Source organism: Trachypithecus francoisi, unplaced genomic scaffold (genome assembly GCF_009764315.1).
Source record: "Trachypithecus francoisi isolate TF-2019V2 unplaced genomic scaffold, Tfra_2.0 Lachesis_group3, whole genome shotgun sequence".
Lineage (NCBI taxonomy): Eukaryota > Metazoa > Chordata > Mammalia > Primates > Cercopithecidae > Trachypithecus > Trachypithecus francoisi.
Genome location: NW_022681468.1, coordinates 147,153,293 through 147,179,722, shown reverse-complemented (window position 1 = coordinate 147,179,722; position 26,430 = coordinate 147,153,293). Strand labels below are relative to the sequence as shown.

At 40.0% G+C, this 26,430-nt stretch overlaps 1 protein-coding gene across 8 annotated transcripts in view; it reads right to left on the bottom strand.

The window, feature by feature from the left end:
- The window catches only part of TTBK2 (tau tubulin kinase 2), a 168,436-nt gene that overhangs the window by 116,463 nt on the left and 25,543 nt on the right, over positions 1 to 26,430 (bottom strand). For 6 of the 8 annotated variants that reach the window (XM_033190394.1, XM_033190392.1, XM_033190395.1 and 3 more), the window contains 2 exons: positions 14,292 to 14,428; positions 7,935 to 8,082 (listed from right to left, as the gene is read on the bottom strand). In XM_033190394.1, the coding sequence (XP_033046285.1) occupies positions 7,935 to 8,082; positions 14,292 to 14,360 (217 nt within the window). In that variant the 5' untranslated portion in view covers positions 14,361 to 14,428. Of the gene's footprint in view, positions 1 to 7,934; positions 8,083 to 14,291; positions 14,429 to 26,430 lie in introns of those variants that run through there. The other 2 variants (XM_033190396.1, XM_033190397.1) reach the window with 2 other exon arrangements.

Below are 26,430 nucleotides of genomic sequence, written 5' to 3'. Positions count from 1 at the left end.
CACCTGAGGTCGAGAGTTCAAAACCAGCCTGACCAACATGGAAAAAGCTGGTCTCCACTAAAAATACAAAATTAGCCAGGCGTAGTGGCACACGCCTATAATTGCAAATACTTGGGAGGCTGAGGCAGGAGAATCCCTTGAATCCAGGAGGCAGAGGTTGCAGTGAGCCGAGATAGTATCACTGGACTCCAGCCTAGGCAACAAGAACAAAACTCCGTTTCAAAAAAAGAAAAACAAAAAGTGTTCAGAGAAAAACTCACCAACCAAGATTCTGTACCCCCCGAAATTATCCTTCAAAAGTAAAGGAGAAACAGACTTTCTCAGACAAAAATTGAGGTAATTTTTTGGTAGTAGACTTCTCTTGCAAGACATGTTAAAAGTTCTTTGGAGAGAAGGAAAGTAATATAGGGTAGAAAACCAGATCTGAAGAAGGAAAAATTGAAGGCAACATAATAAATTATTTTTCTTATGCTTAATTGATCTAACAAATAACAGTTTGCTCAAAATAATAATAGCAACAATGTATTGAATTATGTATGCTTATGTATATATTTTGCACATATAAATATATATATATGCTTATGTATGCTGAATATATATGATGACTACAATGATATAAAGGACAGCAGGGAGAAATTAGGATCATTTTATTACAAGAAAATATCTTCACATTACCTTTGAAGTGGTATAGTGTTATTTGAAAGTGGACTTGGATTAGTTACAGATCTGTACTGTAAAATCTAGGGCAATCACTAAAAAAACTAAAAACAGAAGTATAATTGATATGTTAAGAAAGGAGAGAAGGCTGGATGTGGTAGTTGTAATCCCAGCACTATGGGTGGCCGAGGCGGGTGAACTGATGGAGGTTAGGAGTTCGACCAGCCTGGCCAACATGAGACCAGCCTAGCCAACATGGTGAAACCCTGCCTCTACTAAAAATACAAAAACTAGCTGGGCATGGTGGCACGCGTCTGTAGTCTCAGCTACTTGGGAAGCTGAGGTGGGAGGATCACTTGAGCCCAGGAGGCAAAGGTTGCGGTGAGCCGGAGACTGCATCACTGGCACTCCAGCCTGGGCGACAAAGCGAGATTCTATCTAAAAACAAAAACAAAAACTACAAAAGACAGAAAAAGAAGACAAAACAACAACAACAACAACAACAGGCTGGGCACAGTGGCGCACACCCTTGTAATCCCAGCACTTTGTGAGGCTGAGGCAGGAGGATCACTTGAGGCCAGGAGTTGGAGACCAGCCTGGGCAACATAGTGAGACTCTGTATCCACCAAATTTTTAAAAATTAGCTAGGCATGGCAGCACACACCTGTAGTCCCAGTTACTCAGGAGGCCAAAGCAAGAGGATCACTTGAGCCCAGGAGTTCAAAGCTGCAGTGAGCTATGATTACACCACTGCACACTAGCCTGGGTGACGAAGTGAGACCGCATCTCAAAAAAGAAAAGAAACAAATAAGAAGACAACAAATAGAAAACAGTAACAAAAATGGTAGATATTAATCTACCTATACAATCACTTCAAACATCAATGGTTTAAATGTACCAAATAAAAGAGACTGGACAGACTAAATCAAAAAACAAAACCCAATTGTATGTTGTCTACAAGAAACTCACTTTAAGTATGTAAATGCAAATAAAGTAAATGGATGTAAATTATATACCCTACTAATACTCAAAAGAAAGTAAATATTGCTATATTAATTTGACAGAGCAGGCTCCATGTAAAAAAAATTGACAAGTATAAAGAAGGGCATCATAGCCAAGCACAGTAGCTTGCACCTGTAATCCCAGCTATTCAGGAGGCTGAGGCAGGAGGATCACTGAGGTCAGGGGTTCAAGACCAGCCTGAACAACCTAGTGAGTACATCCCCAAGAAAATTAATAGTAATAATAACAAGAGTATTACATAATGACAAAGGGGTCAATTCTCTAAGAAGCCATATACTATGTACCTAATAATATCTAGAAACATGCATGCATCTAACAACAGAGCTTCAAACTACATGAGGTAAAAAACAATAGAACTGTAAGGAGAAAGACGAACGCACTATTATAGCTGGAGACTTCAAAACTCTTCTGTCAGAAACGAACAGATCCAGCAGCCAGAAAATCAGTAAAGACACAGCTGAACTAAACAATACCATCAATTAACTAGATATAACTGACATCTACAGACTACTTAAGCCAACAACAGCAGAATACACATTATTCTCATGCTCACACAGAATATTCACCAAGACAGATCACATTCTGAGTGCTATAAAACATACCCTAACAAAATAATAGAAATCATACAATGTCTGCTCTCAGAATACAGTGGAATTTAACTAGAGATCAATATTAGAAAGACAACTGGAAAAATTCTGAAATACATGGAGATTAATACAACGCACTTCTAAACACGAGTCAAAGAAGAACTATCATAAGAAGTTTTAAAATATTTCATGCTGAATAAAAATAAAATATAACATCAAAACTTCTGGAACGCACTGAAAACGGTGCTTGAAGGGAAATTTATAGCACCGAGTGCATGTAGTAGAAAAGAAAGATCTAAAATCAATAACCAAAGTTTTTACTTTAGGAAACTAGAAAACAGAAAGCAAATTAAAGCAGAAGAGAAGAAATAATAAAAACTAGAGCAGAAATCAATCAAATTAAACATAGAAAATCAATAGAGAAAATTCAAAATATTTGCAAAAGACCTATATGATAAAAGAGTGATATCCAAATATTTGAATAATTCTAAAAACTCAACAATAGGAAAACAAATAACCTGATTTTAAAATCGGTCAAACACTTCTGACACCCCACCAAAGAAGATATACAGATGGCAAATAAGCACATGAAAAAGTGCTCCACATCACACATCATTAGAGAAATGCAAATTAATGACAATGAGATGTCACTACACACCTATTAGATGACCAAAATCCAGAACACTGACAATACCAAATGCTCATGAGGATGTGGAACAACAGGAACTCTCATTCATTGCTGATGAGAATGCAAAATGATACAGCCACTTTGGAAGAAAATTTGGCAGTTTCTTACAAAACTAAACACTCTTATTATCAAATCCAGCAATAATGCTCTTTGGTATTTCCCCAAACAAGTAGAAAACTAATACATACCACACAAAAATCTGCACAGCAACCAAGATATCCCTCATCAGGTGAATGGATAAATGACCTGTGGTACCTCTAGACAATGGAATATTATTAAATGTTAAAAAAAAATGACCTATCAAGCCATGAAAAGATGTGGAGGAAACTTAAGTACATATTACTAAATGAAAGAAGCCAATAAATGTATGATTCTAACTATATGACATCTGGAGAAGGCAAAATTAAAGAGAAAGTAAAAAGATTAGTCATCACCAGAGTTTAGGAAGCAGGGAAACAGAGACTGCACAGAGGATTTTTAGGGCAGTGAAAAGAGAGAGAGATGGTTCCTGACATACAATGGTTCAATTTACAATTTTTCAACTTAAACGGGTTTATCAGAACATAACCCCATCATAAGTTGAGCAGCACCTGTATACACATAATGGTGGATATATGTCATTACACATTCATCTAGACCCACAGAATGTTCAATAAGAGTGAACCCTATTGTAAAACTATGGGATCTGGGTGATAATGATGTATCAATGTAGTTCATCAATTGTAACAAATGTACAGCTGTGGGGGATGATGATCCTGAGGGAGTACATATATGTGAGAGGGCAGGCTATATATAGGATACCTCTATACTTTCCTCTCAATTTTGCTGTGAACCTAAAACTGTCTTTTTAAAAAAGTATTTTAAAAATTAGAGAAAAGAGAAAATTTAATATTTGCCTGTCTCAGGCTGTGCGTGGTGGTTCACATCTTTAATCCCAACATTCTGGGAGGCCGAGGCAAGACGACTGCTTGAGCCCAGGAATTTGAGATCAGCCTGGGCAACATAGCTAGACTCTATGTCTCTACAAAAAAAAAAAAAAAAAAATTAGCCGAGTGTGGTGGCACACACCTGTGGTCCCAGCTACTCTGGAGGCTGAGGCCAGAGGACTGGTTGTGAGCCACAAGATCGAGGCTGTAGTGAGCTGTGTTTGGGCCACCGCACTCCAGCCTGGGTGATAGAGTGAGACCTTGTCTCATAAATAAATAAATAAATAAAAGATCTGCCTGTAAATAAATAAATAAATAAATAAAAGATCTGCCTGTCTCACTTCAGGATTCTAGATGTGTACCAAATTCTATTAAGACTAGAATGGAAATCTAACTTTTTTAGAAGTACTGATGGTTCCTGAGGAACCATCATTTCACTGTAGAAATGACTAATGATCAGATTTGAAACCAAAGGACAGAAGTTTTTTTTCTCTTACAATGGCACTGCAAATCTATACTTTTTTATTTGAGACACGGTCTGGCTCTGTCACCCAGGCTAGAGTGCAATGGCACCTTCTTGGCTTACTGCAACCTCTGCCTACTGGGCTCAAGCGATTCTCATACCTCAGCCTCCAGAGTAGCTGAGATTACAGGCGCACACCACCACACTTGGCTAAATTTCGAATTTTTTAGTAGAGATGGGGTTTTACCATGTTGCCCAGATTGGTCTCAAATTCCCGACCTCAGGCGATCCACCCACCCTGGCCTCCCAAAGTGGTGGGATTACAGGCATGAGCCACCGCGCCTGGCCTAAACTATACTTATTAAAAAGAAAATACAACAACACAACAACAACAACAACAAAACTGGTGTGTTGAGATACAGCACAAGAGATCATGAAAACTGAGGAAAAAACAACAAAAAAAAATTTTAATAAAAAAAGAAAATGGAGAAGTGAAGACAGGTAGGATATCATTATAAAACAATCATTTAAAGTGGAAGAAAAAGGAATCTAACAGATTAGAATGGCAATGACCACCTTTGCATAGTTTCAAAGCAAATAAACTGAAAAACAAAGGATGAAGATAATACAGCTGCAAACGGAGAGGGGGAAGAGATACACATAAATGTTTATACAGAGATGTATCTCTGAACAATGCTGTGAATAAAAGGATAGACTTAATAAGTTTTATGGCTCTACTTATTAGGAACACTTTGGAGAATAATAATAATAGGTACAGAAGTACTACCTAATAGGCTTATAAATAGATAATTTAGTTTATAAGCAGATAAACATTAAAATACATTTGTAAAAACCAAGTAAAATTCAAGAGTCTTGGCCAGGTGTGGTGGCTCATGCCTGTAATCCCAACACTTTGGGAAGCCAAGATGGGAGGACTGTCTGAAGTCTGGCGTTACCCGCCTGGCCAACATGGTGAAACCCCATCTCTACTAAAACTACAAAAAATTAGCTGGGCGTGATGGCACCCACCTGTAGTCCTAGCTACTTGGGAGTCTGAGGCAGGAGAATCGCTTGAACCTGGGAGGCAGAGGTTGCAGTGAACTGATATCGTGCCACTGCACTCCAGCCTGGGCAATAGAGCAAGACTTCAACTAAAAAAAAAAAAAATTCAAGAGTCTAGCTTGATTCATTGGAGAATTGCAGGTTACATCCAGAATATTTCAGAAAGCTTTGAAAAGAGAGTAATCTGATACAGCAGCATGGGGGAAGGTCACTCAGAAGAAAATATAGGGTGAAATGTTAAGGCCTTCACACTTTAGGGTCAAAGAGAAAGGAACATACTATTAATGAGAGTTTTGACTGAACTGAGAAAATCTAGGGTTGTTAAGTACAGAAAAGACTATGAGAAAGAAAATTGAGAACTGAGGGAATGTGAGAGCAGGCAGTATATGAATTTTGAGAAGAGGAATTGATTAAAAGGAACAGAATTAGGGGTCGGGCTAATTCATCATAAAATATCTTTTTATCTTGTTTAAAAAAAAAAAAAAAAAAATCCCGGCCAGGCGCAGTGGCTCATGTCTGTAATCCCAGCACTTTGGGAGACTGAGGTGGGCAGATCATGAGGTCAAGAGATCGAGACCACCCTGGCCAACATGGTGAAACCCCATCTCTACTAAAAATACAAAAATTAGCTGGGTGTGGAGGCATGTGCCTGCAGTCTGAGCTACTCGGGAGGCTGAGGCAGGAGAATCACTTGAACCCCAGAGGCAGAGGTTGCAGTGAGCTGAGGTCGCGCCACTGCACTCCAGCCTGGTGACAGAGCAAGACTCTGACTCAAAAAAAAAAAAAAAAAAACCGTATCCCAGCTATCAAAAATTGAACATCAATTTAAAAATTAACTAATCCTATGAAGGGTTAGCCTCTGGTTAAATACCTTTTCCTTACACTCAGCCTTTTCATTGGGATCATTCAGTAAGAAGTCATTATGCCAACATGACAGCAAGAGCAGCTCAGCCCCATAAAAATGTTATCAGAGTGGTCCAGATTACAAAGCACCCTCAACAAAATGAAGTTGTGAGGAATAAGAATGCAGGAGGCATAAGTTAGCAAGCCAAGAGAAGAGAGTCAAGGACTGCCTCACTGAAATAGGGACCAGAAGATTGAAAATCAATTTATTTTTGGAAAGTGAAGGGTTCTTAAGAATGGGATGTCATGTGTTTATAAGCAGATAGGAAAAATATTTTAGTTAATAACGTGAAAAATAAAATACAAGAAAAGGAGAGAGCTAGCATCCAAGGGTCTCTAACTCATTCATAAAAGGTACTAAACTGATCTTCAAGCTTTATCAAATAGAATCCTGAGTAAACCATAGTCAAATTAAGCAGAAGAACCTCCGGAAGGGGCAGCAAAGCTGTATCCTGCCTCACCTGGAAGCATCTCCTTGGGGCCAAGTAGGAGAAAGGTGAAGTGGCACTATCCACACTAAGCTGATGCTGACATACCTTCATGGGCTTGGCTGAGAGTAACACAGGTATCCTGGGATCTGTGCAACCCAGGAAGATGTAGGTCTGGCTGTACCTGTGTGTAGCCTCTACACCACTGAGTTGAGAACAACAACTCAAGAGAAATGGGGAGAAAATAGAAAAGGTCAGAAAAAGAGAGAGCCATCCTTTTACCTATTCTTTCTTCTCCAATTATTTATTTTTCTAGTATTGACAATGGGTGCCAATCTATCCACTGTTTTCCTGATTTACCATGTTGTGGAGAAGCTAAGTTTGAGCTAAAAATGACTATAAAAACAGATCTATAATTTTATTAGCATCATTCTCTAATCAAATGAGTCAACTGGTAGAGAAACTTGGATATGCCTGGGGCAAAGGAAAATGATCATCCCTATTTAATTTTGTTTCAGATCAAACATTTAAATATAAGTAATACCAGACAGTATGTCATTAAGCTGAGAATACAAAGGTGAACACAAACTAGCAATGTATTCAGGGTTTTATACCACTGGATTCATGTCAGAAAAAAAATTACTCATTTTTATAATAAAAACAAATGGGGCCCAAGTAGTAAAATGGACTTCAAAAATGACAACAGGGCCAGGAACAGTTATTTTCTGAAACTGAAGTTAATATGAATCAACACGCAATCAACAGTATTATTTTTAATCCATCCCACAGTGTGATTTGAAAGCAGCTTCCTTACTGTAATTAAAACACATTTAACATCCAAAGACATGAGTAGAGACAACTCAGAGGTATTTGTTATTGGTAGTTTAAAAAAGAAAGGCAAATAGCAGACTTACGACAATACTTTCCAAAGCAGTAAAAATTCTGCTAATTCACACTCTCTCATCCTTACTCCGTGAAAGGAACTTCCAAAGCCCAATTATTCTAAGTAATTACATATTTCTACTACTACTAACTAGTTATAAAATTTCCAAGAGAAAAATGCTCAGCGTATTTATACCCGGCTGACACCAGTACATTCAATTAGTACTTAAAGAATGTAATTAAGGTTCAGGAAGATACAAATAAATTATAAATTATCATACAAATCATAAATTGTATATTCTACAAAGGGCTTACCTTGCAGCTTTTTCAAAACAGCAACTTCCATTTTCAGAACTTGTTTTGGTTGTTGAGCTGATTCCACCTTCAGTGCAACATTCTCCCTGGTGAGCATGTCCAAGGCATCGTAAATTTCTCCAAAGCCCCCACCCCCAATCTTTCTCAACTGCACAGAAAATAAGAACACACACACTCAAAATTACTAGAAGATTCTAACTTGAAAGCAACTGATCTCTTATATTTAGAAAACGTATAATTTGACAATCTGTTTTATAAAATATTTCAATATTGTTAAATTAACTATGTATATGCCAAGAAAACATATCCCTGAAAATAACATCAAAACCTTTCCCCACAGGTTTATCCACAAAAAAGTAACGAAATTATTTTACCCACAAACAATTTTAAAATTTGGTTGACAGCCAGCATCAGAAATGTCACCAACAATACAGTATTTGAAAGAATCTCTTCCTACAAATGCCACTCAACAACCAGATTTGTTGTTTTAATTTTAAGGAAGACTTTTTAAACTATGAAATCCTGGCTGAGTGCAGTGGCTCACTCCTGTAATCCTAGCACTTTGGGAGGCTGAGGCGGGAGGCTCACTTGAGGTCAGGAGTTCGAGACCAGCCTGGCCAACATGGTGAAATCCCATCTCTACTAAACAATACAAAAATTAGCCAGGCACGGTGGCACATGCCTGTAATCCCAGCTACTCAGGAGGTTGAGGCAGGAGAACTGCTTGAACCCAGGAGGCAGAGGCAGTAGTAAGCCAAGATCCTGCCACTGCATTCTAACCTGGGTGACAGGGAGAGACTCCATCTCAAAAACGAAAAAAACAAAAAACACTACAAAATCACCCAGCCCTCTCACCACCACTTACCCTTCTCTCGGGTGTACCTAACAGGGTTCACAGAGCAGGCAGAGAACTCCAGTACCAAACTATCCCAGAATTCACTATACATCTATTTATTCATATAAGAATAAAAATTAATCAATTTAAGCAAGTTCAACAAACACTATTCTCTCTGATAAAATATGTTAGCTTAACTGGGGAATATGAGAATGCTGGTCTGAGTATCATAAGCAAGTTCTGAAGAGTCAGCGGCACCTGCACCTGTAGGCTCTGAAAGCTGGGTTGTGGGGGTAGATACTTCAAGCTAGACACAGCAATTATTTTCCACTTCCTGAAACTAGGTTGTCTCCTTATCACATTATCCAACATCCAGGATGTGATATAATGTAGGAAGTCATCATAGGCACAGAGTCCTAAATCCTAACCAGCTCAAGACGCCCCAGTTCCATGTTCGACCTCTTTCTCCACTTGATCATCACTGATTACTACATCTAGGTTAATTTATCTTCTGAATTTCTACGGTAATTATTTGTTTAATCATTCAATTAATCACTTTACCGGGCCATACCTCAGGTACCGGGCCAGGGCTCAGATATCACTTGTATTATTACCTTGTATTTTTCAAATTATGTCCATGAAATACCTTGTTTTTATTTTTATTTTTTATTTTTTTTTTGAGATGGAGTCTCGCTCTGCCGCCCGAGCTGGAGTGCAGTGGCCGGATCTCAGCTCACTTCAGCTTACTGCAAGCTCCGCCTCCCGGGTTCACGCCATTCTCCTGCCTCAGCCTCCCGAGTAGCTGGGACTACAGGCGCCCGCCACCACGCCCGGCTAGTTTTTTGTATTTTTTAGTAGAGATGGGGTTTCACCGTGTAAGCCAGGATGGTCTCCATCTCCTGACCTCGTGATCCACCTGTCTCGGCCTCCCAAAGTGCTGGGATTACAGGCTTGAGCCGCCGCGCCGGCCAATACCTTGTTTTTAAACTGTCATGTTGATTAACTTTCCATTGTCAATATCCTATCCTGCTACAGAGAAACTAAGCTTCTTCGAAGAGATGGCCATTTGTTCTATTCTATTTCCTTGTGTCCCCCAGAGCATTTGGCAAAGTGCTAACTTACAAATATAATCCTATACTTACTACTTTGCACATGTGAGCCATAACCCGTCTTTATTTTTTTTTTTAATTTTTTCAGTTGGTAGTCTCACACTGTCGCCAGGGCTGGAGTGCAGTGACATGATCTTGGCTCACTGCAACCTTGGCCTCCCGGGTTCAAGCAATTCTCCTGCCTCAGCTTCCCCAGTAGCTGGGATTACAGGTGTGCGCCACCACGCCTGGCTAATTTACGTATTTTTAGTAGAGATGGGGTCTCACCATGTTGGCCAGGCTGGTCTCAAACTCCTGATCTCAAGTGATCTGCCCACCTCTGCCTCCCAAAGTGCTGGGATTCCAGGCATGAGCCACCTCACTCGGCTGATCCAGCTTTATTGTCATTTGGTGATGGGAAAGGAATACTACATGAAACTACAGGATAAGTTCAAGATTTTTACAAAGTTCCAGAAGTGGCCAGGTGTGGTGGCTCACACCTATAACCCCAGCACTTTGGGAGGCTGAGGCGGGTGGATCACGAGGTCAGGAGTTTGAGACCAGCCTGACTAACATGGAGAAACCCCACCTCTACTAAAAATACAAAAATTAGCCAGGCGTGGTGGGGCGTGCCTATAATCCCAGCTACTCAGGAGGCTGAGGCAGGAGAATCGCTTGAACCTGGGAGGTGGAGGTTGCAGTGAGCAGAGATCACGCCACTGCACTCCAGCCTGGGCGACAGTGTGAGACTCTGTCTCAAAAAAAAAAAAGTCCCAGAGGCATTCAGTTAAATAAATTGTTCCTTCATGGGTCTTGATTGATATACTTATGATTCTTTATATTTTGCCCATTAAATAAAACCTAGTGTAGCTTTAAAAACTCATACACAGTACCAAACAGATTCCTTTCTAACTAAGGACTGGTAGAGGCAGCTTCATGTTTTACCTCACAAAAAAACCTTATTAAATGACAGAATAAAACATCTAGGCTGAAGTAAATGTTCTTGCTTCTTTGTCTATTTCTATCCCTATAATGCCATTTAAACATTAATAGAGCATTTTTTAATTGGCCTGATAAAGCCCTAAGAAATTATCAAGGTTTATGAGGCAAAGAGAGAGGCAGTTTAGTATGACTGGGGTACACAGATTACAGGAAGAATAGAGGTAAGGTCTGTGGGAGATTGTATTTTCCAACAATAGGCACAATAATATCATCCATCCCTGCTCTTCTTCAATGTGAAGAAAACCTTTCACACTGATGAAGGCAATGTGACCTTGCTACTCCCCCATCAAGGCATAGAGTCCATTTTCCCCTTAACTGCTTTCATCAACAGAATAGGGCAAAGTGACACTGTGCCAGCTCTGAGGCCACCCCTTAACCAGCCTGGTAGCTTCCATTTCCTGTCTCTTGAAAGCTAGCCACCATGTAAGAAATGGGACCATCTGGCCGGGCGCAATGGCTCACATCTGTAATCCCAGCACTTTGGGAGGTCGAGGCGGGTGGATCACCTGAGGTTGGGAGTTTAAGACCAGCCTTGCCAACATGGTGAAATCCCGTCTCTACTAAAAATACAAAAATTAGCCGGTGTGATGGTGCACGCTTGTAATCTCAGCTACTCGGAAGGCTGAGGCAGGAGAGTCGCTTGAACCCGGGAGGCGAGGCTGTGGTGAATGGAGATCGCGCCACTGCACTCCAGCCTGGGCAACAGAGTAAGACGTCGTCTCAAAAAAAAAAAAAGAAAGAAATGGGACCATCCTGAGAAGCCACAGCCACGTGGTTATGCCCTAGACAACAAGCCACCAGGTTGGGGGTTGGGAGTTGGGGGTGAAGAGCTAAGGAACCCCATGATACCAGACAAGTGAGTGAAGAAACCATTTCTAAATGGATCCTCTAACTGAAACAATCCTGCTAGTGCCACATGGCTAAGAGACAAATCACCCAGGCAAACTCTTCCCAAATTCCTAAGGCACAAAACTGCAAGCAAAATAAAATGATTGTTTTAAGTTTCTAAATTTTGATGTAGTTTGTTACATAACAATAAATAACTAAAACATCATCTGTAACAATGAGCTTGTCATTTTTTTTTAACTAAAAATGCCCCATGCCCTCCCAAATGTTGGAGATAAGTTCCTCAGATATATTAGTTCTAATTACCAGGACAAGGGAACCATGCCAATTAAGAGTTTCCACTTGTCACCTTTTGATATGTCCACTGGAGAACAAACCAGCCTTAACACAGTGCTTAGTGTAATCCTCTCACCAAAGCAACACTCAGGTCTGACTTACATAAAAGATTAGCAACTGCTGAATCTCCCTGCACCAGTCCATGATGATGACATAGTTTTCTTATATTTGGTCAAGTAAATTTTCAAAGTCTACTGACTTACCTAATCAGGAAAACACACTGTACCATACAAATAAAAAATAAAAATTCAATTTCTAAAGGGTCTTCTTTTTCCAATCTGTTCATAAATTAAGGGAACCATTAAAATAGCTTTGTAAAACCTACTAATGGAAAAAAACTTTGGTGGACTGTGTAGCAATAAAAAATATTTAAATATATCCAAAACAAAAATAGTTCCTTAAAGAAATGAGTAGTATTAGAGAGATGGCAGATTCTAGGTCTAGGGAGAGAAAGTCATCGAAAGACTATTAGGATCTTGTCCAAAGAACTCAGAAGACAATGTGAAGTGTGTCCCCTTAGTCAAATAAGACAATTTAAACATTTATAAGGATAACTACCATGGACTGAAACACATCAAATTTGTTTAAATCCTTCTTAATTATACTAAAAAACAAATCTAATTGATCACTTTTGGAGAATGGCAAAAAACCAATTCATTGTTTTGAAAACTGGTAAATTAAAAAAGAGAAACAAGTATTTATCTTGTTTTCCTAATCAAATTGTACCTCAAGATAATCAAATAATTGATGATAAAAAACTTGTCCTTACAGATACATTTCAGCTAATAAATGAATTATGGAATATCACCAATTTGCAATCCCTAAATAATAGACCTAGGCAATGATCATCAACAGTGTTACCACCACAAAAAAGATAGACAGATGGACAATAAGATATTATATGCCTCCTAGTGAAGGCTCACAATAACATTTATGAAAAAAAGATGTCCCCATCTCAAAACAAACCTAAAGTCAGATCTAATCCAGCCTGTAGATATAACTACCAATTTACAGGAAATACACAAGACAGAGAAACGTGTTAACATCAAATGGAAGCAGATAGCAAAATCCAAACCATGGGAAATTCTACAGACAAATCACCTAATTTCTTCAGTAAATAAATCATAAGGGGAAAAAAAGAACAATAAAGAGGAAGGAATCTAGAAATGAAAAGAAACTTAAGTGATGGCAACTAATTACAATATCCAGATTTTATTTGGATCTTGATTCAGACTGTTCAAAATACTTTACAATCAGGAGAATGTGAAAACTAAAACTATATTTGGTGATATTAAGAAATGATTACCTGTTTTTAGTACTACTACAGTATTTTATAACAGTAGAAAGTAGCTGAAAATACCACAGGCTAACAGACAAAATGATACACAACCTTGGGGGAGGAGTCAGCAGGAAAGAAATTATTATTTTTAAGGTATGATAATGGTATTACGATTATGTTTTTAAAAGTAAGTCCTTATTTGTTAGAGATACATACTGAAGTATACACAGAAGAAATGCTAAGGTTAAATGTCACTTCAAAATATTCTGGGAGAGAGATGAAACAAGATTAATCATACATTGATGACTATTTAACTTGGGTCATGAGTACATGGAGGTTCATTATATAAGTCTCTATTTTCTATGTATACTTACAATTTTCCTTAATAAAAAAAAAAAAAGAGCAGCTCATTGGACTTGCTTTTTTTTTTTTTTGAGATGGAGTCTTGCTCTGTCGCCCAGGCTGGAGTGCAGTGGCGTGATCTCAGCTCACTGCAAGCTCCGCCTCCCGGGTTCACACCATTCTCCTGCCTCAGCCTCCCTAGTAGCTGGGACTAGAGGCACCGGCACCACGCCCGGCTAATTGTTTGTATTTTTTTTCAGTAGAGATGGGGTTACACCGTATTAGCCAGGATGGCCTTGATCTCCTGACCTCATGATCGGCCCGCCTCCGCCTCCCTAAGTGCTGGGATTACAGGCGTGAGCCACCGCGCCCGGCCAGCTCATTGTAATTTCAAACACTGTATTTTTTTCATTTGTTCAAAAATTTAGTACTCTATGAAGAGTAAGAATTAGGGTATAAACAGAGCTTAATCATAGAAAAATAACTGTAAATAACTGCTTTAGGCATATAAGTAATGTATATAATATTTCCTAATGAAATGCTATTTTTATCAGGATACCAGAAATTACCCCGATATGTATACACACACACACACACACACACATACACATTCTGAGATGTACACTCACCACTTTCCATCTTTCTTTCACTAGGATTCCAACACTCAGGATATCCGGCTGCTCTCCTCCCCCGCTCATTGCAATACACTGATTATGGTAGAACAGTTACACAGGCATCCAGTTCCCAAGAGTGGTTTCCATTTAACCTAAAACAACAACAAAAAATAGTAGCAGTATATTAGGGTTAACTAATCAACACAAATAACATTCCAACATCAGGAAGCACTACTAATACTATACATTAGTTTGGCTACTTTGTTGGGAAGAAGGGGAAAAAGACCCAGAAATGTTTAATGCATATTTTTTAAAACCACATATCTTTCCATTACAGATGCCCAGTGAAATAGCTAGGCGTTACAAAGATACTGTTAAAACACAGGTATTATTTATAATAACTGAGATTGTTAGATTATAGGGCAAGCATGATGTCATGGCACTTGAACTAGGTAGATGACTATCCTGAGTAGAATATACCGCTGAAAAGACACAGTATCTAATTTACAACTGCTTACAGTTTGTAACTTAGAGCTTAATATCATTATAGCTAATAATATTTTAATGTTACAAAATGCACTTAAAATGCATAGGAAATAAATACTAACAAAGAAAATGGTTGTTGACCAAACCTGATACAACGACGTTCTAAGAAAAAGAGGATATTAGTAAGATGAACAGCATACCTGTAGAAAATGAAGATATAGCACAAAAATACAGCCTAAAGGAGATGAAAACTGTACCTAGTCCAGGAATGAAAAAAGATATTGATACAGAGTGACTTTCAAGATACATTGTTTAGTGAAAAAAGGCAAGACAGTAAAGGGTTTATAGTATGCTATACTTTGCAGAAAAAGGAGATAAATGTTGAGTATATTTAAGTATCTGCTTTTGTTTTTTAAAAAGAAAGGAAAAGAAGGACAGATAAGCTAAAACTTAATGAAAATGATTCTTTGTAGCAGGAGTCTTCAAATTTTTTCAATACAGGTCTGGAGAGTAAATATTTTAGTCTCTAGGCCACGTACTGTATTCTCTGTTATAGTTACTCGATTCTGCCACTGTAGCACAAAAGCCATACACAATTATGTAAATGAATGAGTATGGCTGTGCTCCAACAAAATCTTATTTACAAAAAAAATAAATAAATGTGGGCCAAATTTGGCCTGCAGACTGTTTCAACCTTTACTCAATAGAAAGCAAAAAAAAAAGGCCAGGCGTGGTAGCTCACACCTGTAATCTCAGCATCTTGGGAGGCTGAGGCAAGAGGGATGCTTGAGCCCTGGAGTTTGAGACCAGCCTGGGCAACACAGGGAGATCCCATCTCTACAACAAATTTAAAAATTAGCCAGATGTGCTTGCACGTACTTGTAGTCCCAGCTACTCAGGAGTCTGAACAGGGAGGATCACTTGAGCTTGGAAGGTTGAGGTTGCAGTGAGCCGTGAAGGTGCCACTGCCCTCCAGCCTGGGTGACAGAATAAGATCCTGTCTCAAAAAAAAAAAAAAAGAAAGAAAAAAACGATGGAATGGATAAGGAAGAAAGCCAGACTTCCGTGAATGCATCTTGTGATACAGTTTTGATTCTGGAACCATGTAAATGTTTTACGTATGATTAAAAAAAAAGTTCTAAACTCCAAATTCCAGAAAGGACCATAACAACAAGTAATCACCAGAACTGGTGTTAAACCCATCCTACGCCCATCAAAGGAAGCTCTGAATGAGTGATATCACTTCAGCAAGTCACCAGTCAGCAACACCACAATTCATAACCACATTTACATAATAAAAGGTCAATCAATTCCTAAATACTCCTACTTCACCAATCCCTGAACTCCATAATTCCTCAAATCCTATTTAAGACTGGCAGTTTCGCCGGGCGCGGTGGCTCAAGCCTGTAATCCCAGCACTTTGGGAGGCCGAGACGGGCGGATCACGAGGTCAGGAGATCAAGACCATCCTGGCTAACACGGTGAAACCCCGCCTCTACTAAAAATACAAAAACTAGCCGGGCGAGGTGGCGGCGCCTGTAGTCCCAGCTACTCGGGAGGCTGAGGCAGGAGAATGGCGTAAACCTGGGAGATGGAGCTTGCAGTGAGCTGAGATCCGGCCACTGCACTCCAGTCCAGGCGACAGAGCGAGACTCCGCCTCAAAAAAAAAAAAAAAAAAAAAAAAAGACTGGCAGTTTCTTTTCTTTTTTCTTTTAAAACCAAGTATTGCTGTGTCACCCAGGTTGGAGTGCAGTGGTGCAATCACAGCTCATTATATCCTTGAACTCCTGGACTCAAGCAATCTTCCCATCTCAGCCTCCCAAGGAGCTGGGACTACAGGAGCGTACTACCATCCCTGGATAACATTGTTTCTTTATTTTTAATAGACAGGGTCTCACTATGTTGTCCAGGCTGGTCTCAGATTCATGGCCTCCAGTGATCCCACCTCAGCCTCCCAAAATGGTGGGATCATAAGCATGAACCACTGCACCTGGTTGGGCAGTTTGTTTCATTCAGAGAAATTACGTCCTACAATTATGGCTCTCCCTTGTATATCACACAATAAATTTAGCATTTTGTTCAGAAAACGAATGATGGCATGTTCAAGAGACAAAAATTTTAAAACACACTAAAAATAAAGGACAATTCAAAACAAACTGAAACCAATAATCTACTGCAATCTGTTCCCCAAAAACCTATGGAACTAAAAGAATTTTTAAAAAATAACCCATTGCATCCATTGCATGCTGAGTTTGTGCCATAGTCACACAGAAAATAATTACTTCAGCTGGGCATGGTGGCTCACAACTGTAATCCCAACACTTTGGGGGGCTGAGACAGGTGGATCTCTTGAGGTCAGGAGTTCGAGACCAGCCTGGGCAACATGGCAAGACCCTGTCTCTACTAAAAATGCAAAAATTAGGCCAGGTGTGGTGGCGGGTGCCTGTAGCCCCAGCTACTCAGGAGGCTGAGGCAGGAGAATGGCTTGAATCCGGGAGGCAAAGGTTGCAGTGAGCCGAGATTGTGCCACTACATTCCAGCCTGGGTGACAGAACGAGACTCTGTCTCAAAAAAAAAAAAAATCAACATTCTCCACAGAATTTAAATAAGACTCAAATTTCAAAAAAAAAAAAAAAAACACTTTTAATGTTGGGCACACAATCCAAAATTACCAAGCACACAAAGAACCAAGAATATCTCAATTTATATATGAAAGTGCAATCAATAGATACAAATGTCAAGATGACACAGATTTAGGATTTATCAGGCAAAAATGCTCCAAGAAATAAAGGTGAACACCCTAGAAATGATTAAAAAGATATAAAGTCTCAGTAAAGAAATAAGAGACGTAAAGAAAGAAATTAAAAATTTAGGCCAGGCACGGTGGCTCACGCCTGTAATCCTAGCACTTTAGGGTCTCACTGTCGCCCAGGCTGGAGTGCAGTGGTGCAGTCATAGCTCATTGCAGCCTCGAACTCCTGGGCTCAAGCACTCCTCCCGTCTCAGCTTCCCAAGTAGCTAGACTACATGCATGTGCCACCACACCCAGCTCATTTCACTTTTTGTAGAGACAGGGTCTGGGTATGTTGCCCAAGCTGGTCTTGAACTCCTAGACTCAAACGATCCTCCCACCTCAGTCTCCTAAAGCGCTGGGATTACAGGCATAAGCCACTGTGCCCAGCCCTGAACTCTGGATATTAAAAACTCTGTAAATCTTAAATTCAGCTAGATAAAAAAGAAATTGGGGGGGAAAACACTCTGAACAACAAGGCTCAGGGAGTTTCCTGGTTGGTGAACATACTGATGTACCAAGAGGGTGGTGCACTCTGGCTCCACGAGGATAGACGCTCCCGTGCTTGGGAGCCTTACAAACTTATCATATAGTCCTCTTCATCTGATTGTTCATTCATATCCTTTATAATAAAAAGGTAATTTTAAGTATAGCACTTTCATGAGCTCTGTGGGTCATTCTGAGCAAATTATTAAACCCAAGGGGATTGTGGGAAGGCCCAAACTTACACACAACCAGGGAAAATTTGAGTGGCTTGTGCTAGTCTGAAGTGAAGGCGGCTTTGTGGGACTGAGCCCTGTACTGTAACCTGTGGGGTCTGCATTAACTTGAAGCAATTAGTGATAGAATTAAAGTGAATTATAGGACACCCGGATGATGTCAGTGAACTTAAACACAACCATCCAACAACTGGAACTGACATTTATAGAACACTCCACCCAACAAAAGCGGAATACACATTCAAACTCACAAGGAACATACGCCAAGAGACTATATAATATCCCAGGTCACGAAACAAATTTTAGCAAATTTAAAAGAACTGAAATCATATATACTGTATTCTCTGATAACAGGCTAGTATATTCTAGCTTAATGGTATTAAGCTAGAAATCAGTAACAGCAAGATAACAAGAAACTCTACATACACTTGAAAATTAATAACAACAGGGCAAGGCGCCTGATTTTATACAAATAACACTTTATTGGAACTAAGCCATGCTCATTCAATTATATGTTGTGTATGGCTGATTTCATACTACTGCAGCAGAGCTAAATAACTGCAACACAGACAGTATTACACTTAGGCCTAACATATTTATTTTCTTAATAAAATAAAAAAATTTATTTCTTAATAAAATGTTTGGCTAGGCACGGGGGCTCGCACCTGTAATTCCAGCATTTTGGGAGGCCAAGGCAGGTGGATTGCTTGAGCTCAGGAGTTCAAGACCAACCTAAGCAACATGGCAAGACCCTATGAGGAAAGAGAGAGACCCTCTCATATTGTTTTATATTGTTTTACACTCAGTACCTATTTTAAGAAAAAAACAAGGAATTGAAACCAAAGACAGGCAGCCCGGCGCCAGGCCCAAAACCGGGCCTGGGCCTGCCTGGCCTAAATCTAGTAGTTAAAAATCAACTCATGACTTAGAAACCGATGTTATCCATAGATTCCCAGCAACATATAAGAACATTTTGAAACTCCCTGCTCTGTTCTGTTTCATTCTGACCACCGGTGCATGCAGCCCCTATCACGTACCCTCTGCTTGCTCAAATCAATCACAACTCTTTCATGTGAAATCTTTAGTGTTGTGAGCCCTTAAAAGGGACAGAAATTGTGCACTCAGGGAGCTCGGATTTTAAGGCAGTAGCTTGCCAATGCTCCCAGCTGAATAAAGCCTTTCCTTCTACAACTCGGTGTCTGAGAGGTTTTGTCTGCAGCTCCTCCTGCTATATTTCTTGGTTCCCTAACAGGAAGTGAGATGACTGAGGGACAGCCGAGGTAGCCCCTTAGGCAGCTTAGGCCTACCCTGTGGAGCATCCCTGCGGGGGACTCCGGCCAGCCTGAGTGAGGAGATCCAAAGAGTGCTCCTGGGTAGGCAATTGCCCAGGTGGAACGCCTCGCCCCAGAGCAGCACGCAGCAGGCCCCCGCAGAGGATGAACACAGTGGCTGAACACCAGGAAGGAACTGGCACTTGGAGTCTGGACATCTGAAACTTGGTAAGACTAGTCTTTGGAACTTGCCCACTCCATTTAAGTGGAAGCGTGGCCTGATCACCCATGGTGTGCCTTTATTGGCACTATGATGTTGGTTTTGGTTTTGACTTGGTTTGAATTGCTTGACAGGACTGGTCTTGGGAATTTGCCTACTCCGTTTGAGTGGAAGTATGGCCTGATCACCCACGGTGTGCCTGTACTGGCACTTTGGTTTTTGTTTTTGACTTGACTTGGACTGCTTGATACTTTGGTTTTGCTTTTGACCTGGCTTGGATTTCTGGATACTCTGATTTTGGTTTTGATTTTGGTTTGGTGTAAACTGCAGAAGTGTGTGTGTGTGCCCTTTCTACCTGTTTATTTTGTGGTGTGTGTGTGGTGTAAGTGTGGTGTTTTCTCTAGAAGCATGGGTCAAGCACAAATAAGCCCACCCCACTAGGAACTATGTTAAAAAATTTCAAGAAAGGGAAAAAAGTGGGGGGGCAGAATTTATACAAAAATAATGTTATTTGGTAAATTCTTGTCCTGAAATAAATTAACTGGTTGTTAAAGAAAAAAATGTTTGGCCGGGTGCGGTGGCTCACGCCTGTAATCCCAGCACTTTGGGAGGCCGAGGAGGGCAGATCACGAGGTCAGGAGATCGAGACCATCCTGGCTAACACGGTGAAACCCCATCTCTGCTAAAAATACAAAAAATTAGCCGGGCATGGTGGCAGGCGCCTGTAGTCCCAGCTACTTGGGAGGCTGAGACAGGAGAATGGCGTGAACCCGGGAGGCGGAACTTGCAGTGAGCCGAGATTGCGTCACTGCACTCCAGCCTGGGCGATGAGCAAGACTCCATTTCAAAAAAAAAAAAAAAAGAACCCCGACAATTAGTGCCTACAGACCCAGTTCCTGATGAGTTCCTGGCCCAAAAAAATCACCCTGATCATCTCTAGGTTATAAAAGTCTGAATTATTAGACACTATTGCATAGCTAGAAAAAGGAAAGAATTCACTCATTCTATAGGATGACTTAGTTGTCTGGGGCAAAAACTGTATAATGGTACCGAAAAAAATAGTGACATGGTGGAGTTCCAATTACACAGAAAGAGATCCATTCAGTAAATTTCCAAGGTTGCAGACTGTCTGGGCCCACCCAGAATTCCACCGGGACTGGACTGGCCCCACTGGGTTATACTCGATATACAGACATAGAGCCTACGCTAAGCTGCCTGACCGGTGGACAGGTAGTTGTGTTACTGGCACTATTAAACCATCTTTCTTCTTACTGCCCATAAAAACAGGTGAACTCCTGGGCTTCCCTGTCTATGCTTCCCGTGGAAAACGAAGCATAGCCATAGGTAATCAAAAAAATGATAAATGACCTCCTAAATAATTATACAATACTATAGACCTGCCACTTAGACACAAGATGGTTCATGGGGATACTGGGCCCCCATTTACATACTCAACCGAATCATATGGTTGCAAGCTGTTTTAAATATCATCACTAATAAAACTGGCCAAGCCTTGACTATTCTGGCCCAGCAAGAAACTCAGATAAGAAATGCTATCTATCAAAATAGATCGGCTCTTGACTACTTGGTAGCAGCTGAAAGAAAGGTCTATAAGAAATTTAACCTTACTAATTACTGTCTACACATAGACAATCAAAGGCAAGTAGTTAAAGACATAGTTAAAAATATGACAAAACTGACACGTGCCCATACAAGTGTAGCGTGAATTCAACCCTGAAGTCATGTTTAAAAATTAGTTCCCAGCACTAGGAAGATTTAAAACTCTTATAATAAAAGTTATAATAGTAATAAGAACCTCCTTACTGCTCCCTTGTTTGCTACCTGTACTTCTTCAAATGATAAAAAAGCTTCATCGCTACCTTAGTTCACCAAAATGCTTCATTCAGCACAAGTGTACTATATGAATCACTATCAATCTATTGCACAAAAAGACATAAGTAGCAAAAATAAGAGTAACAACTCCCACTAATAAAAAGTGAGAGTCTCAAAGGGGGAAAATGAGGAAAGAGAGAGATCCTCTCATACTGTTTTACATTCAGTACCTGTTTTAAGAAAAAAACAAGGAAGTGAAACCAAAGACAGGGAGCCCGGTGCCAGGCCCAAAACCGGGCCTGGGCCTGAATGGCCTAAATCTAGTAGCTAAAAATCAACTCATGACTTAGAAACCGATGTTATCCAAAGATTCCCGGCACTGGATAAAAGAACTTTGTGAAATTCCCTGCTCTGTTCTGTTTCATTCTGACCACTGGTACATGCAGCCCCTATCACGTACCCTCTGCTTGCTCAAATCAATCACGACCCTTTCATGTGAAATCTTTAGTGTTGTGAGCCCTTAAAAGGGACAGAAATTGTGCCCTCGGGGAGCTTGGATTTTAAGGCAGTAGCTCACCGATGCTCCCAGCTGAATAAAGCCCTTCCTTCCACAACTCGGTGTCTGAGAGGTTTTGTCTGCGGCTCATCCTGCTACACTTGTCTCCACAAAAAATATAAAAATTAGCCAGACGTGTGGCACACATCTGTGGTCCCAGCTACTCAGAAGGCTGAGGTGGGAGGATCACTTGAGCCAGGAAGTTGAGGCTGCAGTGAGCTGTGATTGCAAGACTGTACTCTATCCTGGATGACAGAGCAAGGCCCTGTCTCAAAAAAAAAAAAAAGAAAAGAAAAGAAAAAAGAGATCGGGCGCAGTGGCTCACGCCTGTAATTTCAGCACTTTGGAAGGCCGAGGCAGACAGATCGCCTGAGGTCAGGAGTTTGAGACCAGCCTGGCCAACATGGTGAAACTCTGTCTCTACTAAAAATACAAAAATTAGTCAGGCATGGTGGCGTGTGCCTGTAATCCCAGCTACCTGGGAGCCTGAAGCAGGAGAATCTCTGGAACCCGGGAGGCAGAGGATGCAGTCAGCCGAGATCATGCCACTGCATTCCAGCCTGGGTGACAGAGCAAGACTCCATCTTAAAAAAAAAAAAAAAAAAGAAAAAGAAAAGAAAATGTTTGCCAATGCCTGTTCTAAATGAGCCATGGTTAAAGACAAAGTCCCCAGGCAAATTAGAAAATATTTTAACTGAACAGAAAGGAAAATATAATATATGGTATGCAGCTAAAGCAATGGTAAGAGGAAAAACTATACCACTAAAAGCTTATATTAAAAATAAGGCCAGGTGCAGTGGCTTAGGCCTGTAATCCCAACACTTTGGGAGGCCAAGGCAGGAGGACTTGAGGTCAGGAGTTCAAGACCAGCCTGGGCAACCTATCAAGACCCTTTTATTACAAAAAATTTTTTTAAAAACTTAACTGTGTGTGGTGAGTGCCTATAGTCCTAGCTACTCAAGAGGCTGAGGTGAGAGGATCATTTAAGCACAGAAGGTTGAGGCTGCAATGAGGTATGATCGCTCCATTGCCTCCAGCCTAGGTGACAGAGATCCTGTCTCTTAAAATATATATATATATATAATACTAAAATAATTTTTAAATTGAAAATAAGCGAGAAAGTTTCAAATTAAAAATATAAGCTTCCACCTAGGGGGGAAAAAAAACTAAACTCAAAACAAGCAGAGGAAGGAAACAAAAGGCAAAATAATAAAAATGAAATTAAAACCAGAAATGTCATGAAAAAAAAATCAATAAGACCAAAAGCCGGCTCTTTATAAAGATCAATATAATGTATAACCTTTTAGGAAAGCTGTGAAAAAAGAATACACAAATAATCAATATTAGGAATGAAACGGGTTATCACTACAGACTCCAAAGACATAAATAAATAATTAGGAAATATAATGAACAACATTATACACAGAAAGTGAACACAACCATCAAAAACTACTACAATTCACCCAAGGTGAAAGGGGCCTCCTTAAAAGTCCTACTAAAAAATATGGGCATGATATGGTTTGGCTGTGTCCCCACCCAAATCTCATCTTGAATTGTAGTTCCCATAATCCCCACATGTCATGGGAGGGATCTAGTGGGAGGTAACTGAATCATGGGGGCGGTTACCTCCATGATGCTGTTCTCATGATGGTAAGTGAGTCTCATGAGATCTGATGGTTTTATAAAAGGCAGTTCCCCTGCACACTCTCTCTTGCCTGCTGCCATGTAAGACGTGCCTTTGTTCCTTCTCTGCTTTTCACTGATTGTGAGGCTTCCCCAGCCATGTGGAACTATGAGTCCATTAAACCTCTTTTTCTTTACAAATTACCCAGTCTCAGCTAAGTCTTTATTAGCAGTGTGAGAACGGACTAATACAGGCCTAGATGTTTTTTCCAATGGCAAATTCTACTAAACATTTAAAGAAAAAAATGAAACAAGTTTTATACAATCTCCCCAAAAAAAGAAGAGGAAAAAACACTTCCCATCTCATTTTATGAGTCCAGCATTAACCTGATATTAAAACTAGTCAAAGGTTGGGCACAGTGGCTCATGTTTGTAATCCTACCACTGTGGGAGGTGAAGGTGGGTGGATTGCTTGAGCCCAGGAGTTTGAGAACAGCCTAGGCAATATGGTGAAACCTCATCTCTACAAAAAATACTAAAAATTAGCTGGACATGGTGATGCACACCTGTAGCCCCAGGTACTCAGGAGACTAAAGTGGGAAGATCACCTGAGCCCAGGGAGGTTGAGGCTGCAGTGAGCCAAGATACCGTCACTGCCCTCCTGGCTAGGCAGCAGAGTGAGATCTGTCTCAAAAAGAAAACGAAAAATAATAGATCCATATCCCTTATAAACACAGACATGAAAATCTCTCAAAAAATAGTAGCAAACTGAATCCAGCAATATCATACAACGAATAATACACCACAATCCAGTATGGTTTATCCTGGGGATGCAAGGCAGACTCAATATTCAAAAATCAATTCATGTAGTACAGCAGATTAATAGTCTAAAAATGAAAATCACATGACCTATCATGTGATACAGGAGAAGCATCTGACAAAATTCAATATTCATTCATGGTATAAACTCTCAGCAAACTAGGAATAGAAGAGAATTTTCTAAACCTGATAAAGGGTATCTAAAAAAAAAACAAAGTTCACACAAACTGTCAGTTTTAAGACAATTCCAACTAAATCTAAGCAGAATGTTTCATATAAATAAGCTGACTTTAAAATCTATGAGAATAAGCAAATATTACCCAAAATCTTTATAAAAAAATAAAGCTGGAGGAAACACACTATATGATTTTAAGCCTTACTGTATAAAACTACAGTAATCAAATCAGTGACCTATCTGCAAAGGGATAGAAATATAAACACATGAAACAGAATAAAGAGTCCATTGAGGGTGGAGGGTAGGAAGTGGGTCAGGATCAAAAAACTACCTATCGGATACTATATGTATTACCTGGATGACAAAATAATCTGTACACCAAACCACTAAGACACACATTTACCCAGGGAACAGATCTACACATGTACCCTCCTTTGACCTAAAATAAAAGTTAGAAAGAAAAAATAAAAGTATACATCAAAAAGATTTTTTTAAAGTCTCCAGAAATAGACACACACAGATATGGCCAATTCATTTTTTAAGCTCTTTTAAAAATTTAGATATAATGCACATACCATATAAGTGGCCATTTTAAAGAATACAATTAAGTGTTTTGTAGTATACTCACAAGGTTGTATAACCATTGCCACTATCTAATCCCAGAACATTTTCACCATCCCAAAACAAAACCCCATACCCATTAGCAGTCACTCCCCATTCCCTTCTTCTCTCAGCCCCTGGCAATCACTAAATCTTTCTGTCTGTATGGATTTGCCTATTCTGGGCCAAATGATATTTGACAAAGACGCAAAGGCAATTCAATAAAGAAAAGACAGGCTGGATGCTGTGGCACATGCCTGTAATCCCAACACTTTGGGAGGCCAAGGCCTCAAGTGGATAACTTGAGGTCAGGAGTTTGAGACCACCCTGACCAACATGGAGAAACCCTGTCTCTACTAAAAATACAAAATTAGCTGGGTATGGTGGCGCATGCCTATGATCCCAGCTACTCGGGAGGCTGAGGCAGGAGAATCGCTTGAACCCAGGAGGCGGAGGTTGCAGTGAGCTGAGATTGTGCCACTGCACTCCAGCCTGGTGACACAGCAAAACTCTGTCTCAAAATAATAATAATAGTAATAATAATAATACAGAAAAGATAGTCTTTTCAACAAGTTATGTTGAAATAATTGTTATTTCCATATGTAAAACACAGAACCTCTGTCTAAATCTCACACTTTACACAAAATGTAACTCACAACGTATCACAGACCTAAATGTAAATATACAACTTTTAGGGCAGGCAAGGTGGCTCACACCTGTAATCCCAGCACTTTGGGAGACTGAGGAAGGACAATCGCTGGAGGCCAGGAATTTAAGAACAGCCTGAGCAATGGAGCAAGACCCCATTTCTACAAAAGATTAAAATAAAAATAACTAGCCAGGCACGGTGGTACATGCCTGCCTGTAGTCCCAGCTACTGGGAGGCTAAAGCAAGAGGATCACTTAGAGGCCAGGAAGTCAAGGCTGCAGTGAGCCATGATCACACCACTGCACTCCAGCATGGCCAACAGTGAGACCCTGTCTCCAAAAAAAATAAAATAAATTAATAAAACTAAAAGATTTAATATGTAATAGGTTTATTATTATTAAAATGTTTTTA